This window comes from Homarus americanus, unplaced genomic scaffold (genome assembly GCF_018991925.1).
Source record: "Homarus americanus isolate GMGI-L3 unplaced genomic scaffold, GMGI_Hamer_2.0 scaffold30161, whole genome shotgun sequence".
NCBI classification, from domain to species: Eukaryota; Metazoa; Arthropoda; class Malacostraca; order Decapoda; family Nephropidae; genus Homarus; species Homarus americanus.
In genome coordinates this window covers 611542-632568 of record NW_024718697.1, presented here as the reverse complement: position 1 = coordinate 632568, position 21027 = coordinate 611542, and the positions used below count along the sequence as shown (strand labels likewise).

The window sequence follows — 21027 nt, the reverse complement described above, 5'->3', positions numbered from 1 at the left end:
CTTGAGTACAATGAATTAATCCCTTGAGTAAAATGAATTAACCCCTTGAGTACAATGAATTAACCCATTTGAGTAAGATGAATCGAGTATAATCATTTGATCCCTTGAGTACGATGATTTTAACCCTCATCGTACTCAAGTGTTCAGGTATTGACAGCATTTTAACACTGTGGTCGCTCAAGAGTGAGATGCCCAGGATGTGTAAAACTGTACTCCACGTCTTTTCAATTACCTTTTCCATAATCCCATCTCTTCTTCCCTGTCTTACGTCACTTAGAATTTTATCCGGTTCTTTTTTGTATTTTTTTGTTTCTTATATACACTTTTACCTCTCTCTCTCTCTCTCTCTCTCTCTCTCTCTCTCTCTCTCTCTCTCTCTCTCTCTCTCTCTCTCTCTCTCTCTCTCTCTCTCTCTCTCTCTCTCTCTCTCTCTCTCTCTCTCTCTCTCTCTCTCTCTCTCTCTCTCTCTCTCTCTCTCTCTCTCTCTCTCTCTCTCTCTCTCTCTCTCTCTCTCTCTCTCTCTCTCTCTCTCTCTCTACCTTTGTTATAAATTCTGAGTTAGAGAGAAGCTGAAACCGGGTAACAAGTCTCCCACACGGATAGTATCAACCTGCCCTTGAGCTAGTCCCTGATCCTCTCCTATCCTCACCATCTGCCACCTGTCAGCCTGCCTGTACCCCCTCACCATCTGCCACCTGTGCCACCTGCCTGCCTGTACCCTCCTCACCATCTGCCACCTGTCCAGCCTGCCTGTACCCTCTCCATCATCTGCCATCTGCCTGCCAGCCTGTACCCTCCTCCATCATCTGCCACCTCCCTGCCAGCCTGTACCCTCTCCATCATCTGTCACCTGCCTGCCAGCCTGTACCCTCTCCATCATCTGCCACCTCCCTGCCAGCCTGTACCCTCTCCATCATCTGCCACCTCCCTGCCAGCCTGTACCCTCTCCATCATCTGCCACGTGTCTGCCTGCCACCTACCTGTACCTTCCTCAGTCCTCACCATGTGCTACCTGTCAGCCTGTCTGTACCCTTTCCATCATCTGCCATCTGCCTGTCAGCCTGTACCCTCCCACCATCCAGTCTGTAACCCAGCCGTCTATCTATAAGCCTGTCCACTCTCTTCACCTGTCCGCTCCCAACCCGTCCACGTCAACTCTCCACCCCCTCAACCACGCCGCCAAGTCTGTTCTATCCAAACAAGCCGTTTAGTATAGTCCATCCAATTACGTTCTTATTTTTCTATGCCACTGTCCTCTCAACTACTTTACCCAACCACGTCCTCTTGAGTTAGTTTATCCAACCACGTCCTCTTGAGCTAACAACCACATCTTATTAGTCTAAAAACTACGTCCTTTTAAGCTAACAAGCCACATCTTACCACGTCTATCACTCAGCCTATTCGACCTAGACCTCTCGCTTAACTACCCAATTACTTCCTCTTAACAATCTGATCAACCACACCGTCTATAATTAATCAGTCTATCCAACACACTCTGGCATCAGTCTTCCCCCCACAGCAAGTACCGGGTAGTTGCCACTGAATTACTAATATTTATTCCAATCCGAGTAATCCATTCCCAGCTGGGCTCGACATTGACTGAACTTGACGTTCATCTTGAAAACACACACACACTCTCTCTCTCTCTCTCTTGTCTAACCTTGGTGGTGTTCCTGCAGTGGACTGAAGACTGACTCAGCCCGAGGTCATTTTATCTGAATTACTCCAGCAAAACAGCCGTATGCTTATTATTGTGATTTAGGTCAATATATTTGAAAGTTCGCCTCGTATAAATTCATCGTTGCTATTAACATAAATCTGTTGTAGTTAAGTAAAACAGAAACGGTACCTGTGTTGTAACCTTCCTCCTATGATCCATCTTTAACTCACTCGAAATCTCATCTACTCAGACTTTCAGGGTAAACATTCTATTGTGTAGCTACGATAGGTCTTGTTGCTTAAGGTTTCGGATCACTCGACTCAATGGGTGATTCGCAACAAGGCTTGGTATGTTTAAAAGTAATATATTACAAAGGTATGCACGCTTATATTAACCCCTCGCTATGCCACACTTCTGATTCGGATTTGACCACTATGACGCTCTTGTTCTCCTTCCACAGAACGCGCAGGACTTCATTGGGTTCGCGACACTACCAGAGCAGGTGCACAGGAAGAGTGTAAAGCGGGGGTTCGACTTCACTCTCATGGTGGTAGGCGAGTCTGGTCTGGGAAAGTCCACACTCATCAACAGCCTCTTCCTCACCGACCTCTACAAGGAAAGAAAAATACCCACGGGCGAGTGTGAGTCTCTCTCTTATGTCTTTAGTTTCATTGATGAGTTTCCCCTTGAGCGAGTACAGTGTTTACAAAATTAATTGCGAATACAGAAGCCCAGTACCATAAAACTTGTTGAATATTGTTTGTTACGATATTAGTTTATGATTATATTCAATTAGGGTTGGGTTGGGTTGGGTTGGGTTGGGTTGGGTGTTTATTCATCAAGTGAAATAAGCCGGGTTGCCTAATCTTTAGGTGATGCGAAGTTGTTAATATACAACATGGTTAAGCCACAATAACTTAAAATAACAATCACTATAACTTGCAAACTGAGAATCGTGTTGTAATTTGTTATATGATAGCACAAAAATCATCAAGACCTTTTAAAACTGCAATGCAAGAGCTATTGTATCTTAAATAGGACAAAAATTCCAACACTTTGAAGCAGAATAAAAATTATAGAACTGACGCAAAACAAAAATCACAAGATATTACACTCTTTTTCCGTAGTTGTTCAGGATACGAGTAAGGATTGCCTTGTATAAAATATGTAAACAGTCATTTATACTATATTTTGCTGCTTCCCTTATTTTTGTTATCAACTTACTCCTTTATTTTTATCCTGGAACCATTCTAGTCTCTTTCTCACTCCCTGGATTATATTTCTTCTCTCGTTTTAACCATAATATTGCTTTTATGACTCACTCTCTCTCTCTCTCTCTCTCTCTCTCTCTCTCTCTCTCTCTCTCTCTCTCTCTCTCTCTCTCTCTCTCTCTCTCTCTCTCTCTCTCTCTCTCTCTCTCTCTCTCTCTCTCTCTCTCTCTCTCTCTCTCTCTCTCTCTCTCTCTCTCTCTCTCTCTCTCTCTCATCCCCGTCGTCCACCTCTACTCCACCACTTCACTCGCTCTTAATCACCTTTCTGCCACTAAACTTCCTGTAGCAAACGCTCTCCCCCACCAACATCCCCTTCTCTCATCTCTCCTCTGGCCCAAAATCCTCAGCCTCCTCTTTTCAGGACTAAACTTCACTCTAAATGTATTCCCATGTCTATCATTTAAACATTATCTCCCTACACTACCAAAGACTGTCTACTAGACGGGGAAGCTCTCCTGTACTCATACTGTCCCCTAACTAAGGATGTATTGTACTCACCTGACCCCCAGCTAAGGACGTAGTGTCCTTATACTGTCCCTCAACTCAGGACTCTTGTACTCACACTGACCCCCAACTAAGGACGTCTGTACTCACACTGTCCAACTAAGGACGTCTTGTACTCACACTGTCCCCCCCAACTGAGGACGTCTTTTACTCTCACTGTCCCCAACTAAGGATGTCTTGTACTCCTACTGTCCCCCAACTGAGGACGTCTTTTACTCTCACTGTCCCCCAACTAAGGACGTCGTGTACTCACACTGCCCCCCCAACTAAGGACGTGTTGTACTCTTACTGTCCCCTAACTCAGGACGTCTTGTACTCACACTGTTCCCCAACTAAGGACGTCGTGTACTCACACTGTTCCCCAACTAAGGACGTCTTGTACTCACACTCGGCCGCTCCCCCACAGCCCTAGTGGAGAAGACCGTGTCCATAGAAAAGAAGACTATTGAGATAGAGGAGCGAGGCGTGAAGCTGCGTCTCACAGTCGTCGATACTCCAGGTAACTTGATTCCATGTCAGGTAACTACTGTAGTTCTAGTCAGGTAACTATTTCTCTGTCAGGTAATTACTTCTAAGTCAGGTAACTATTTCTGTATCAGGTAACCACTTCTAATTGCACTTGAAATCTTGAATTATTACGAGAAAAAAAACTAGTGTAAAGAGACACCTTCTCAACTTTAATTACATTTCAAACTTTCTTTTTCTTTTACGGCAACGAGAATTAAATGTAAAGTTCAATTACGTTTTCCTGAGTATAATTCAATTATAATGGAACAAAGGAGAGCATGGGCATAAAATTATCACCTTGTCTTTCTAATTCTAATCGTAACCCTTTCACAGCGGGAGATTACCCTAAGCTGAATAAAATCGTCTTGCGGTAGCCAGAATAAAATGGCAAGTGCGTGACACGCGGTGAAAGGTTTAAGCAATACATTATTACTGTAATAGAGAAATATAGTAATACCCAAAACAACATTCGCTGCTTGACTAGGCATGTAATTTTATTTTAGAAGTATGTTTTAACTTCAAGTTTGAGGAAAAATGGGATTTAAGACGGTTATTTTTCACACCTACGCCACTGAATTATTTCTCAATTCAAACAGATGGGAACCACTAATCATTGCCGTCTGAACCTAAACTTGAACATTCTGAAACACACATAACTCAGTGGTGCATTTCAACTAAATCAGACGAGACAGTTCCGTGATGGTCCGTTTTAATAATTAATTAGCAAGCTAAGATGAATGGTGGAGGCTGTCTCGTAATAAGATTTTTTTTTCTCATAAATCCTGACCGTTCTGGGCTCAAGCTTGCAGATAATACTTTTTTTTTTAATATTTATACAATTTATTCGATACATGCGTAGTGTACCGCAATAGCTACTTGGTATCTCATGCATTTCAAGACAAAAATTGTTTTAAGGAAAATGGGCATCAATAATATCAGTCATTTTAATTCAAACGCTGCAATTATAAATAAAGTATCAACTATGTTATTCTAATTCAAACGCTGTGTTAAGAAATATGATATTAACTTAGTCATTCTCATTAAAACGTTGTAATAAGAAAGAGAAACAGGAGTAACCGGATCATCATCTACCACATCCTACTCAGCTCGACTCGCATCCTCTTCCTGTGTAGACGTTCCAGGGTTCTCGTTCACATCCTCGCCTTAAATGTTGTAATCGGTAAATTACTTGTGTATGCATCTACTTACAGATTTTTTTTAAATCTGACTAATATCATGGGCATTTTGAGGCCATTTTGAAGCCATGCGCACTTGATATTAAGAGATATTCTTTAGTCAATAGTAAATACTTTTTTCTTTACAAAAATGCCTGAGAACAATACTGCATTAAAGTAAAAGTATTAGAATTTTCTGGTGAAAAGGTGGTCCGGACCCCCAGGAACCCCCCCCCCTCCCCCCCACGGATCCGTCCTTGATTTGGGACCAAGTTTTCGCCTTCTCTAATATTGTCGGTCATTATTACATTACACACATCTATCATAAATTCCATTAAAGTACACCATTAAGTGGGAAAAAAAGGCAGAATTCTACTGCTCTTTTAGATATGGAAGAATATTTTATCCCATAAGCAGTACTTATATAGATGCATATTAATTGTGTGATTAATTGGAAAACACTGTTTATTTATCTATTTATATGTACTGTATCTCTTATCTTTACTCCTATTCCGCTTTTGTTAGGGATGGATTAGGGGTGCACAAAATACTCATAGAAAATGGAAATTGTGAATACTACGACACAAGTGAGGAAAGAAGAAACGTCTAAAATCTTCAAGGCATCAAATATTTACACGTGTTTACTTATATCCTTCAGTTGTATATGGAACAAACTCAGGGAATCTTAACATCCACATTACTTCATAGCAATGCATTATAAAAACTAGGTTAAGTACTTAAGTTTAGAGACTTGTTCATGTTACATCTAATCACGTACAAAACGATTCCACTGGCCACAGACTCTTTGTTCTTGTATTATATAACGTGACTTCAAGACCTCACGAAATAGAATTAAGAGTAAGGTCAGCAAAAATTTATGACTCGAAACCTTTTATGGCAATATGATAGAAACTCCTTATACGAAGTTTTTTGCGCTACCGAGTATTTTTGTGAAGTAACCTTGAAAGCAAAATCAAAGGTCAAATTGAATTGTGCAAGATCAGAAGTGAGAAGGCTAAGAAATAGCAAAATGGGGCGGTATATGTATTGTGTGTTTCAAGCAGTCTGGCCACAGCATTGAAGAAATATTATTGGGAAAAAAATGCCAAATGCAGGAAAATGCTTCTCCAACAGGCACAATCAATACAATACACTGCCTGCGTGGTAACAGAGCTCGTGAGTTCTAGTTATCAAATTACTTGGATGTGCAACTGACACGATATATTCTGAAAATAATGGCCAACTCCCCCACCCGCCCGCCCACAAAAAAATAAGGTCAAGGACACACTACTGCAAACGTCAATCATTCATCATAATCGTAGGCTACAATACTATACTTAGTTTATTTTGTGATACTCCAAGTGCCATATTTTTGCGTCACTATTTACAATATTCACACAACAAAAGAACTACAAATGATATATAATACGGTCGTTTTATGAACCACTGCATATCTGAGGTGAAGTTGTCTTAATTTGATTATCATTTAAGTAAGAGGAACTTGTACTCGAGTGTCTTTTATCCCAACAGGAAACATTATTAAAGACATGGAATGGAAAGGGTTTTCCATTGATGTTCACTGAAGCGCGAAAGTAATTCATTGTGACCTGAATGTGGCAGCCCCACTCTTCACCCTAAGAGGCACCACCACACACACTTGGGAGATGTTACGTGAAATGGATTGGAAGACAAGGAGCGAGGACGAAAATGTTAACAGATGGGCAGACAGACTGGCCACACCATACCATATTACAGCTCGCCCCAAGCCGAGCGCCTATAATGAAGCAGTCGACTGTAGATATGGACCTGTACCTTACATTTACAAATACTAAGTGTCAGAAAACTACTCCTGCGATTCTTTTAATCGTTCCTTAATTAGTGAGTAAAAACCAACAACAGAACGTCCTAACAAATTTGTTCAGTTTACTAGGTGTCATAACTTGACTTAACATTGTGACATACATGAATATTATGCTTCCTGTGCTAGGTAGCCGAGATACACATAAGTGTTCTGTAAGCATTGTGTGGACACCAATGAATGGACGCATATACGGATGAACCTATATGTGTAACTACTTATATAAGGACAGATATGGGAAAATTGATATGCCCCAAGTGAAAATTAAAGGAGCATGAAATTGATATCCCAATATCAACATCAATGTAATCAAAGTTTTCCCAAAACAAGCAGTACACATAATGCAAGGGTAAACTTTTGCTATCCTTGGATCAAATTGGCTTAAGTGAAGTAAAATTATACAGGGATGAGGAGCAGGGCGAGGTAGTGTGGGTAGGCTGGTGGTGTCATCAGCTACTGTCGTCACACCACTTACGTCGCCAGCATGAAGCAAATTCTACACTGATTATATTATTGATATTCTTGATGACGAAGGGGAGAGAGAGAGAGAGAGAGAGAGAGAGACAGGCATGTGTGACTAAGTATACGTATGTATGACTGTGTATGACTGTGTGTGTGTGTTAAAAGGATGTGTACTCTTTAGTGTTTGGAGGTACTCAGGTGTGTGTTTGAACCTGAGTCATTCCTTCCCCCCGTCCACCGCAATTACCCCTACCCCGTACAGCCGCACACCTTACTTACCCTCTCTCTGTACACCTCAGCTACCCTCCCTCTTTACACCTCAGCTACCCTCCCCTACACCTGTTACCCCTCCTCTGTACACCTGGTTTACACCCTCCCCCAATACACCCTTGTTACCCCTCCTACCCCCTGTATATCTGTCTTCCCACTACCTCCCCTAACAGGTGAGTGAGTATCCCGTGTGTTACAGGGTTCGGGGACGCTGTCAACTGCGAGGAAGGGTGGAAGTCGGTGGAGCGCTACGTGGACGAGCAGTTCAACAAGTTCTTCCAGGACGAGTCTGGCCTCAACCGCAAGAATATACAAGACCACAGAGTTCACTGCTGCCTCTACTTCGTCCCTCCCTACGGCCACGGGTGAGAGAGAGGTGGCAGGGAGGGTGAAGGAGATGTTGGGAGGATGGAGGGTATGCTGATTGAAGGAGTGTTGCAAGGGTGGGAAGAATGTTGCGATGAGGGAGTGTTGCAAGGGTGGGAAGAATGTTGCGATGAGGGAGGGAGTGTTGCGAGGGTGGGGAGAATGTTGCGATGAGGGAGGGAGTGTTGCAAGGGTGGGAAGAATGTTGCGATGAGGGAGGGAGTGTTACAAGGGTGGGGAGAATGTTGGGAGGGTGGCGGAAAATATAAAGGACGAAGTGTGACAGCGAAGGGTGTTGGTGGGTGAAGGATGTGCTGGTGGGTGAAATTGGTGGGTGATGGGGTTGGTGGACGAGGGGGTGGTGATGGGTAAGGAAGGTGTTGGTGGATGAGGGGTGTTGATGGATAAGGGGGTGTTGGTGGGTGATGAGGGTGATAGTGGGTGATGGGGGTATTGGTGGGTGGTGGAGGGAAGGGGTGTTGGTGGGTGAAGAAGGGGTGTTGGTTGGGAAGGGGGTGTTGGTTGGGAAGGGGGTGTTGGTGGATGGATGACGGATGGTGTTGATATATGGGTGGGTAAGTTAAGATGGATTTCAATGGGTGAGTTAGGATGGATGTACTGTATAAGTGACCGAGTTAGGATGGAGGCATATGTGAGTGAGTTAGGATGGATGTACTGTATAAGTGACCGAGTTAGGATGGAGGCATATGTGAGTGAGTTAGGATGGATGTACTGTATAAGTGACCGAGTTAGGATGGAGGCATATGTGAGTGAGTTAGGATGGATGTACTGTATAAGTGACCGAGTTAGGATGGAGGCATATGTGAGTGAGTTAGGATGGATGTACTGTATAAGTGACCGAGTTAGGATGGAGGCATATGTGAGTGAGTTAGGATGGATGTACTGTATAAGTGACCGAGTTAGGATGGAGGCATATGTGAGTGAGTTAGGATGCTGTAGATACAAATGAGTGATACTAAGTTTGTGAATATACTGTCAATGATTCAATTGAGTCTTGGTATGTCAAGACGTTGCTGACAATACTCTGAGCTTACCACACCAAGCTCTGACAGGTTTATTATAGAGGCTCTGACAGGTTTGCCACACCAAGCTCTGACAGATTTACCACACCAAGCTCTGACAGATTTACCACACCAAGCTCTGACAGATTTAATACACCAGGCCCTGACAGATTACCCGGTAACCACACCAAACTCTGACAGATTTATTTCACCAGCCCCTGACAGATTTACAGCTCCAGGTAACATACTTATTTCACCAAACATTAACATATTTATTACTTCCAGGTTGAGGCAGATGGATGTAGAGTTCATGAGACGACTCCATAGGAAGGTGAACATCGTGCCTGTTATAGCCAAGTCTGACACACTTACTAAACCTGAGATCAACAAGCTCAAAACTAACATTCTCAATGACATCGAAAACAACAAAATCAAGGTTTGTCTGTAATATTAGAATTTTTGTGTTAATTTTCAAGATTAAGTTTCCTGGAAGATAATCTAATAAACACCAATTTTAATAAAAATAAAGATGTGTTAAATTGCATATCAAATAAAAGTGGAGCCCTCAGAATTAAAACAAGACACACAATTTTGACAGTACAGTGCAGGTATCCCCCTATTTACAATGGGGTTACCTTCCTGAAAAACCCATTGCAGATCGAAATATCATAAATCGGGATCATTATAACACGGGGTTCAATGGGATATGTTTCCTAGCCAGTCGGACACATACATGTATCACCGAGAAAAATTCCAACACTTATAATACTGTATACCTAAAACAATTAAACACTCGTCACATCATTAAGAACAAGCCTGGTCATCATCACATATCCCCTTCGAGGCTAAGGGGACTCTTTTAGGTGGAGTGGAGATGTCACTCTAACTTCCACACAGCCTCTGGGGAGTCTCATGCTTCTTCACAATGTCAAGCTTCACCTCAGAGACACTATTTCCTTGGGTGCCTTGGCCTTCCCAGACACTTTCAAAAGTTACACTGTTCACTTCACAAAAACAGAGTGAACAATGATAATATTATTGCGGTCGACACTGCTCACTCACATCTGTAGTGTCTTACATGATTTATACCATCCTGTCCCTTAACAAATAAAATCTTGTATTTTTCAAGAAATTTCTCAAGACCTGGAACACTGTTACATATTCTAACACTAAATATCTCCTTCCAGTCCATCTCAAGCTCACACAACCAGTTCTTACCTAACAAAGTTGGTCTATTCACATAACTAGCTATAATTAATGGCAACTTCAAATTCTGATTTTTGTACGTTACCCCACACTCCAATTTACCTTCTGTGTTCAAACTCTCTCTAGTATAGGTTCTCAACTTGACACCTGAGTCTTCTAAAGGCACATGTGCAAATAGCTTCTCATACGTATCTCTACTCATTATAGAGAAATTAGCTGCAGTATCCACTTCCATGGTTACAGGTGTGTCATTAATGCACAAGTCCACATTATACCTGTTTAACTTTCTCTTCATGACTGGTGTAAATAGTAAACACATGGGCACTCTCATCATTATCAGGTTTAAAATTACTATCACTCATGAATACTGTTTTTCATTTCCTTCTCATCACCTTCAACGACATATACTCTACCTTTATCACGTCTGCCAGGGGCTGTAATTTCTTTCTCACAGGCAGGAGCAATATGTCCAATACGCTGACAATTGTAACATTTTGAATTTTTTAACTTACACTGAAAGCTCATGTTTCCCTAGGCATCTCTTTACATTTTAAATCAGCATGTGTTCCTTGTTTTGTGGCATAATTCTTCCTTTTAGCTACAGTTACTTTACACACTGAGCCACTACTGCCAACTGTTTCACCACCGGTATTGGGAACAAAGTCTCTGGTGTTTTTCTCTGCTAATTCCATGCTTGTAGCTACTGTATCTGACATGCTTTTTCAAAAGTTAAGTTAGTGGTGTTCATTAACTTATTCTGTATTTTGTCATAATTCAGACCTATCTCAAACCTGTCTCTTAGAGCTCGGTTCAAGAACTGTCCAAAGTTACAGTGAATGGATAACTTCTTCAAAGCTACTATATAATCATTTATTGATTGATCTTTCCCTCTATCTCTTGTGCCAAATTTGTAACTTTCAGCGATCTCAAGTAAAGCAGGATCAAAATGTTGCTTCAGAATCTTGGTAATCTGAATCAGTGAGAAGTCTTTGGGTTTGTCTGGAGCAAGCAGATTGACCAGAGTAGAATAAACATTAGCTCCTACCTCTGTCAAAAAGATTGCTTTCCTTTTCTCTTCAAGGGCCTTCTTCTCCTGAGCATCACCACCGTCATCCATTAATTCATTTGCCAGGAAGACGAAGTCCATCCTCTCACAATATGATGTGAAGTTCTCCTTGTCTGCATCATACTCCCCCACTCCTCCGATGTATCCACTGACGCTAGCCATGGTTGCTCTCTTCACTTAAATTCTCCAGGTTCAGAGTAGCCTTCCTTTCAGTGGTCGCTATCCTCTCTTCAAGGACTTCAACACTTTGTGAATCCCATCCTCGTTGCCAGTGTAGTATCTTACACGATTTAATGGGCGAAAGAGAAGCCACCTGCTGACTCGTGCTCAAGTGGTATATTGTTGTGATCGGACAACGTTTAACACATTCTTGAATACTTAGGCCAAAACACTTTGGTAAGAAGTAACATAATATATAATACGTATACTGTATATATAATCAATAAAGGCAGCATATAAACATACACATATATAACAACATCCACAACAGAGGCAAAGTACTTTACAGTCATAAAACCAGCAAAAATCACTTCAGTCACCAAAATTGAATACAACGTAAATGTCAGTGATGTACAGATCCCGTAGTTACTTCATTCCTGAGCAGTTGCTTGAAGTTTATAAGGGATTCATTCGCCCTAACTTTGAGTAATGCTCTCATATCTGGGGTGGCTCCTCTTCTGTCCAATGTTGCTTCACACACTCTCTTTTACAGGTACTTTAACAGGAAATGTTCGGTGGATTTGGCATCTTGTGTACCGCCAACAAGGCTGTGGGCTCGTAACACTCGTCTTGCCTACTGTGTAACAGTTTCTCTGTGGCTGTTGGTCACACTAGAATAACCAGTTACAATACATCCTTCTTTCCACACACAGCCAAACTGTGGACTGCTCTGCCTTCTTCTGCATTGACAATCTTACAATCTGTCCTACTTTAAAAAGCTGGTCTTCCGGCATCTTCATGGTGTAGATTAATATGGTCTTTTTCTTTTCTATTTCTAATTTCTTTTTACTCTTATATTTTCGCCCCCTAGGCCCCATTGTGGGTCAATGACCTGTGCCCGGGTGAACTCTACCCCGTTAAAAAAAAAAAAAAAAAAAACCCACCGATACTAACCAATAATGGTCGAGTCACACGATCACAGCCATGTGCGATTACCATGTGACAAAGCTTGGTACGTACAGTACTGTAACGCACTGGGTCGCTGTTTGGCGGTATGTGGGTAAACCTGCAGCTGGCAGATGAACTGAGAGAAGTAATCACGTTGGCTGGACAAAGACGATCGTTCATGATGATTTTTTTTACATCGTAAATAGGGGGGTGGTCTTAATACATCACCATTGTTAAAGTGAAATATTGTAGATAGGGAGATCATAAATAGGGAAGACCAGTACAGTACAGTACAGTACACACTATAACAAACCAAGGAAATGGGAGGCTTTGATACGCATTGATAAAAGTATGAAAGTAAATCACTCTAATATGTCAAATTATAACTAAAAAATTGGAAAATAAAAACAAAAAGAAGTGAGGCTGTCAGACATATGAAGCAGATACAGTACCTACTCTGATAGGCCTAGTTTTTATGCATATGATCTCATGTAAAAAGAAAAATGGAGAAATAAATTATTCATACTGTACACACATCTGCATCTAAAAATCATATAGATTATAAAAACCTTTATACACATACTGCATTGTACATATACTGTACAGTACTGTACAGTATTTGCATTGCCATAGGAAGTATCATTGCTAGGGGAAGTATCATTGCTAGGGGAAGCATCAATGCCAAGCATGCAGCATTATGGGAATCTGCCCCATTATAGTACAGCCCACACCTCGGAAGACATTGGTCAGCCAAATGCTCATACTTGGAACTGGCGGATGCCAGCTTAAGGTTGATGAAGCCACAAGTTCAGAAAATTGTCAGGACAAACTTTATGGAGTGAAAGCTGTGAACTCTTGAAACAATCTATAAGAAAAGTTGTGAACCCTTGGAACAATCTACCAGTGTGTTGTGATGGCATCGAGTGTGAGCTCATATGCTAAAACAGACTTGACCAACACTGGTACAGATACCTTCTGGAGCCAGTACATGCCCAATATTTGCCAAAAATGTATGACAGAGATGTGACCAATTGTCCAAGCAGCTAACAAGCCGATCAGTGGCAAAAAGGATAAAGTAAAGTAGACTGGGGTAGGTGTTTGCAAATCCTCATAGGAAGAGAATGAAGCTCTCCTTGATGGAGAGCCACATTTTGAAACCTCCTCATTGGAAGCCGAGACAGACTCATGCATCATTTTCAAAAGAATATTCAAAGTTAGATTATAGAGTAGAGAACAAAGCTAAGAAAAATTTTTCTTGGAGTTTTGCTACAAACAGAACTAACCCAAGCTTCAAGAAGCAGGGGAATGGGGAGATTTAGTTGGGACTGCCATCTTTGAGGTAGGCATCTAGAAATATCCCTCCCATCTTCTCATGACAGACCTGGCCACTTGCATACACCCATCCAAATTACATTAAACAGTACAGTACTGTACAGTACCTAGATTTATGCCACAGAGGTTTGTTTTCGAATTTTCCACCCTGAGAGGATTCACCATTTTGAGTTTGAAAAGGCTGACGGGATAGTGATACAAGCTGAAGGGTGAAGACAAAGGAAAACCAGAGGGAACTTTATAGTAGCACATGTATAGTTAGAGAAATGTTGGGGTTTGTTAAAGTACCTTATGGGATGCAGTTTGGGAGGTCAGTAATCACTGCTGTGCAATCCTGCTATTCCAAGTAAGATGTCCCTTTGTAGTATAACACTCATTATAATCAAACTCCTCTTTGCAGATTTATCAGTTCCCTGAATGTGATTCAGATGAAGATGAGGACTTCAAACAACAAGATCGAGAGCTTAAGGCATCTATTCCTTTTGCTGTAATTGGGTCCAACTGTGTAATTGAAGTAGCAGGAAAGAAGATGCGGGGGCGACAGTATCCATGGGGTATTGTAGAAGGTAGCTATATGACAGAATATCCCTGAAGATGACTTAATGGGTAAAACTATTTTAATGTCTTCTTCAGAGGACTTAAATCTATGTTTTTATAATTATGTCTCAAATAATAACTTCATGATAATCCTTTTGAGGTTTTCTGATATGTGATATCAAAGCAGTCATCATATGAAGGTAATTGGTTTTCAGTTGAGAATTCTGCCCACTGTGACTTTGTGAAGCTACGTACAATGTTGATCTCAACACACATGCAAGACATGAAAGAGGTAACACAAGATATCCACTATGAAAACTTCCGTGCACAATGCATTTCTCAAATGCAGGTTGGTATTTTTAGACGTCTTTTTCACAACTTCATCCTTTTCACAGACAGTGACTACAAGGTTTATAATGAGGATCAGTGAAAGTTACATTCTTTGTACTATAGTATTTTCTCGATTTAACAAACTAATTCGAGCCACCCTTTTCCGTTAAACTGAAATTTCCATCAAATCAAATTTCCGTTATTTTTGCTCAATTTAGTGAACTAGTTCACTAAATCGAGCTGATTCCATTAAATTCCACACCAAATGCGTCACTAGGCATGTGGGGGTTGTTTACATCTGCTCAGTCTGTGTCCTGCTGCCACCACATGTGTTATTCACTGCTACCTCTTGGTCTACCTCTCGGTCAACTAAGTACTGTGCTAGACATAATGCTGAAAGTCTCCCAGAAGTCTCAGAAAGGAAGTGGTGTGGGGGAGAAAGTCAAAAGAGTGCAGCAATCAATAGGAAAAAAGTTTGGAAATAATAGAAACAAATTTAAAACAAACACCGAACCTCCTAGTTAAAGGTAAGCCATGAATAATGTTTCTAGTTCACTAAATCGAGTAAAAAATAACGGAAAAAATGCCTTCCACTAAATCAAGAGTTCCTTACTGGTATATTGGTTTCCGTTAAATCGCGAGTATACTGTATATTAAATCAAAACAATGTACAATACTGTACATATCTCAAATAAAATGCCAGAGTTTAATAATTGTTTCAATATTTACTACTGTACTTAATTTTATACAGACTAGTAGAGGATTCAGTAATGATAATAAAACTGGAAGGGTATGGGATTTGGGGAAGTATCCTAGAGAGGATCAGAGACTTTCTGCATGATTGCAAGCAGCGTGTATGATGATTAACAGTAGGAAACCACGGGGTACCACGGGGCAGTTTATTAGGTCCTTTGTTGTTTTTGTCATAAATGACATACCAGAAGCTATGCACTCCTCCATACAAATGTTTGTGGATGATGCCAAGTTATTCAGGGAAATTAAGAAACAAACAGACTGTGAAGAGATGCAGAAAGATCTCTGTGAACTTCAAGAGTGGTTAAAGAAATGGCTGCTAAGATTCAATGTCACGAAGTGTAAGAAGATGCACTTGTGATGTACCAACGTTAAGGAGGCGAAGAAAGTGCATTAATAGAGACCAAATGCAAAAAGAACCTGGGTGTGTATGTTGATAATGAACTAAGGTTCTCGGCCATTGTGAGAAGAAGGTGAACCAAGTAACTAAATTAGTAGGTCTTATGAGAAAGTCGTTCAGATATCTAGACGGTCCATCCCGAGGTAAAAGAAGCAGATTGCTGTACAGTATATGTTTTGTAACTGTACCCAATTCATGTGTGCATTGTGAAGTTTAAAAGACTTGTAAATACAGTAGAAATTTGGAACTTTGCTGAAGTTTAACAATAAAAAACATTAATATACGTTAAACACTTGAAAGCCCCCTCCTCTGTGCCCCCTATACCCAGTCTACGTGCAGTACAGTTGTACTGTATTATACGACCGTATCAGATTGATGTTCATTCCTAACACAGTATAGTAAATAAATGTTCAAATTTAACACTTAACAAAAGATGTAGACGTCTAATTGTTCTTGTAGCAAGGTTTCCTCCATCCCTACAAATATGGAAAAGGTTAATTTAGCGATACAGTATTGTACATAAAAAAATCAACGGCCATTATCAATCCATAAATAATACTGTGCGTCCAAAAAACAGTGATGGCAAAGTTTTTGGAGTGAAAATTGTGAACTCTTGGAACAGTGTGTGTTGTGAAAGCACCTAGTGTGAACTCTTTCAAAACCAGACTTGACCAACACTGGAGTAGGTTCTGATTTATTCAGGAACCAGTGCATCCCCAGTACTTGCCAACAGTGCATAACAGATGTGACCGACTACCCAAGTGGCTAACGAGCCGATCAATGGCGAAGAGGATAAAAGGAATGTAAAAAGTCAAGTAAAATGTACTGTACAGTACAGTACAGTACTGTACTTTATACATTTCATCATTTATCAGTTCCTTAGCCAGTTGGGCAGTCATTTCTCTGTTATGCACTGTGCATATAAAAGGTCTTGAATGTATGTACCTGAACACATGCCAGTATTGGTCAAGTGTGTACTTAAAGGAACTCGCATTTTCTGCCATCACAACATTCTCTGGCAGGTTTACTATATACTGTTACTGTACTCAAAAGAACCTGCCTCTGACTGTTTTCTGTACTGACAGCTTTGTCAGTTATCCTTGGTCAAGTTGCCTTACTGTTTACCATCGTTGTTTACCTGCACTGTCTCGGCAAACACGAAACTGTATACTCCCAAGGACCACATGCACTGTATACCTACATTGTCATATTCATGCTGAACTGTATAACTGCATAGTTTATAAACATGATTATCCAATTATAAACCTGTGTGACAACTTTACTGAATAGATATTACACTATATTAACTTGAGGCTGTAACCTCAAATGGGATGACCATCTGCTAACTCCAGATATGTACGTTGGACAGAGTAATGTCCTTTGAGAGGATTACAAATTTCTATTAAACTGCCTATAGCCCTTCTATAGTTTAAACAAAGCACCAGTTACCTGTCTCGATGCTATCCTTAGCCATGCAAAATGTAACCAAAGGCCTTTGGTCTTATTCTAGTTTATATCTTAGTTTTTTCACTTCTATGGTAGGTCTCTTTAAGTCTCCTTTTCATTAAATTCTTCAAATACTGCCAGGATTTATATCATTACCTTATTTTTATTTGTATGCGTTTAAACTGTATCCTTTTACTTCCCTATTTTATCTCTCTTACAAACTTTAATGGGTCTCCAGCAGGTGGCACTGAAGGAGAGGAACAAGCTCAAGAGAGAGAGTGCTGCAAACTTCGACCAAGTGGGAGATGCAGACAAACTACTTCAACAGAAAGATGAAGAGGTACCGTAGCTATCATCTTACTTCCTATAAGCATGATACTTAACCAAATTAATAAATGATATTCTTTGGAAAAACAAGAGTGATTCATTTTTCGAGAAAGTGCAAATGCATAATACTGTACAGCACTGTACCTGTATCAGTAGAAAGAAAATCTCTTTTGGTGTTATGCTGTTGCCAACTACTGTACCGATAAACAGGACAGAGCAAATGTACTGTACTGTAAAGAATCCTCACTAGATGCTAAATATATTTATCAACTTATATTGGGAGAAAAATGTGAATCAAGACCTTTACATTCCTCAAATCATTTACCTTAGAGTATTCATATGTGAGAGGATTCAGTTCCCATTCCCTCTCTCATTATCTCAAAAAACAAAAAAAAAACTCTACAGTATTGTACACAGTTTCAAGTCATTCCTCTGGTAATCTCCTTAACCTTATTAATTAAAGCAGTTACTGACAAAATCTATTATTGTGAAATCTATATCATCACTGTTATTCATTTGCACTACAGTACATTGTTATAAATAAACTTCACCAAATGATGTATAGTAATACCCGGTCCCCAGTTTCCTCCTGTACTAACACTGGATAAACAGCCCAAACGGCTAGTAAGCTGACAAGTGGCGAATATGATAAAAAAATAAAAACGAATGTTGTATATGTATACTGGTACAGTAGCCTTGGGTTATTTCATGAGATAGGGATCAAGAATGTTCGCAGAGTACAGAATCACAATATCAGCTGTTCCCCGACTTACGACGGGGTTAGGGACCGACATCCAGGTCGTAAGTCGGAAATGCTTAAATAATACATAGAAAATCTAAAATGGGGGTCTCTTTTTCTTCTCAGCACCACAAAACACTCACTTTTAAGCTTGTCAGCCATTTTAAAGTGAATTACAGATGAAAATTTTGTCTGTGTACTGACTTTGGGACTCGAAAATACGTAATTTGAGCAAATTTTGGTACGACTGAGGCAGGTCGTAAGTACGGGTGGACGTAAGTCGAGTAGGTCGTAAGTCGGGGAGGAGCTGTTGTATAGTACTGTACTGTACTGTACTCATAAAATTAAATGTACCAGTAATAAATACATGTGGGTGGCCTACATCCCATTCATTAGTTGTAGTATTATGTCATGCTTGGGAATAAAGTCCTATTCCATTATGTACAGCAAACCATCAGGGTACAGGTATAGGCAATTAATAGTTAACCCTCTTTTACAGGGAGTCCCCGGGTTATGAATGGGTTCCGTTCCTGAGGATGTTCTTAAGTCGGATTTGTGCGTAATTTGGAACACATTCTATATGTATACCATACTTACAGAACAATGTTTAAAATCCCACTATATCGTAGCCTAAGTCCTTATATACATCTAAAATCACTTAATTTAGGACAAAAAAGAAATAGAATGACAAAATACAGTAATTGAAAGTAATTAATAAGTCATCAGGTAAATAAAATACTGTTAATTTCAAGTTTAACCTCGTTCGTATAGCAGGGCGTTCATAAGTCGGATACCTCCTGTACTGTAGGTCATTCACAAAGCTCAGGTGTCCACAATTAATACACACTTTAAGTACAGGTATCCCTCGATTTACAATTGCCCTATTTACAATATTCCGCTATAACAATGGTGATGTATTAAGACCACCCCCCTATCTATGACGTAAACAATCGGCATAAACAATGGTTATCGTCTGGTCAATGCGGAATGTAGAACACATCTCTCGGTTCACTTGTCAGCTGTGGTCTACCAGCGCGCTGCCATCCAGTGCACTACAGTAACAAACTTTGTTCCATGGTGATTGCACATAGCCGTGATTGTGTAACTCGATGATTATCAGCTAGTATTGGTGTTGTTACTTATCATCGATGGGTTTTTTCTTTACCATACAATTACAGGACTTCACTAACATTTACATTATACAGTACTCTGTTTTGGTGACTGAACTGATTTTTGCAATTTTTTTGTGACTGTAAAGTGCTTTGCTTCTGTTGTTGTGAGCATGCTGCGAGCAGTGTCAGCCAGTCATTGTTTTTACGTTATCATCATTCTCCGTTTTTGTGACAAATGCTTTCGCTCTGATTTTTTTTACTGTGAAGTGAGCAGTATAACTTAAAATATATGGAAAGACCAATGTACACAGGAAAACAGTGTCTGTGGAGGTCAAGAGTCCCCTTAGCCATGAAGGGGACATGTAATGATGATCAGAGTTGTTCTTAATGATTGGCGAGTGTTGTTTAATTGTGTTGTAATTATACCCTTTACCGTAGTATTAGTGTCGGCTTTTTTCTTTTTTGGTGATATAGGTACTTTTGAGTGTCTGACTGGCTGGGAATGTATCCCATTGAACCCCTTGTTCTAATGATCTTGATTTATGATATTTCAACCTGCCATGGGTTTTCAGGTTTGTAACCTCATCGTAAATAGGGGGATACCTGTACTGTACTGGTATTACTAATTGAAATTAGTTCGGCACAGTATTATCCTTTTATTCTTCACTCGATCATGATTAATGTACAGCAGGACAGTAAAATTAATCTGAGGTTGGGTTTGCTAATGTATTCACCTGAACAAGAAAATTTATTGCAATTGTGATGATATCGTAAGACTTTTTAACAAATCTCTTCAGATCCGGCGTATGCAGGAGATGCTGAGTCAAATGCAAGAAAAACTAAAGGAGTCTGGCAAGGACCCTGCTGCAGCCCTTTCCCTGGAACCTGGTAAACGAGACTCCGTGGTCAACGTGTGACATCACCACTGTGCTGTATCACTCTATCACATCATTTGTTTCATGTGGTGTTTCAGTCAAGTGTTCATACATTATCAATGTGTGTTTGTAACAATACCACCTTCCCTAGTTTGTGACATCAAAACTTCACCTGTGTGTGGAAGTACTGTGAACTGTGTGTGTAAAGTATTCCTCATGTGTGCCATTCTATGTGTCACTGATGCCTGTTGTTTAAGACGATATGCATCATTACGTGTAACATCTCCCTGCTTGGCATAATACTGTATACACAAAACTAACACTGTAATGGCACATAAAGAGCTATAACAAGTTTTCATTGATAAAATGAAATACTGTATCTAGAATTTTGACTGACTGTCATAATGAAGACATCTATGCGTGTATGCCACTTCACTTTTGTTATAAAAAGAAGAAAAATAATTGATTGATCATGAATTTGCATTTATAACCAAGGCTGGACTGGAGGACCCATTTTACTTAGCTGTCTGGAGTTATTGGATGGCTGCCCCACTTAAGGTCACAGCCTCAAGTAAAAGAAACTACAGTATCAGTACAAAAAACTGTCAGAGCTAAATTTTATGGAGTAAAAGTTATGAACTCTTGGAATAACCTGCCAGAGGATGATGTGACAGCACCAAATGTGAGCTCCTGTAAGTCCAA

At 40.3% G+C, this 21027-nt stretch overlaps 1 protein-coding gene across 1 annotated transcript; it reads left to right on the top strand.

Annotated features, from left to right (window-relative positions):
* The first annotated feature begins 2104 nt into the window (after nt 1-2104).
* Nucleotides 2105-20787, top strand: LOC121859820 (septin-4-like). Its single transcript, XM_042356788.1, has 8 exons — nt 2105-2301; nt 3842-3934; nt 7907-8072; nt 9381-9531; nt 14207-14372; nt 14559-14692; nt 17511-17612; nt 20248-20787. Exons 1-8 carry the CDS (start codon nt 2205-2207, stop codon nt 20365-20367), a joined length of 1029 nt encoding a protein of 342 aa, XP_042212722.1. The 5' UTR covers nt 2105-2204; the 3' UTR covers nt 20368-20787.
* The last annotated feature ends 240 nt before the right edge of the window (nt 20788-21027 follow it).

What these genes read in the sequence shown, in the direction of transcription:
- LOC121859820 (XM_042356788.1), top strand. Translation starts at nt 2,205, where the DNA reads ATGGTGGTAGGCGAGTCTGGTCTGGGAAAGTCCACACTCATCAACAGC. An exon ending in TCGAAAACAACAAAATCAAG is followed by an intron (nt 9,532 to 14,206) that starts GTTTGTCTGTAA and finishes TCCTCTTTGCAG; the next exon opens with ATTTATCAGTTCCCTGAATG. An exon ending in TCCATGGGGTATTGTAGAAG is followed by an intron (nt 14,373 to 14,558) that starts GTAGCTATATGA and finishes ATTGGTTTTCAG; the next exon opens with TTGAGAATTCTGCCCACTGT.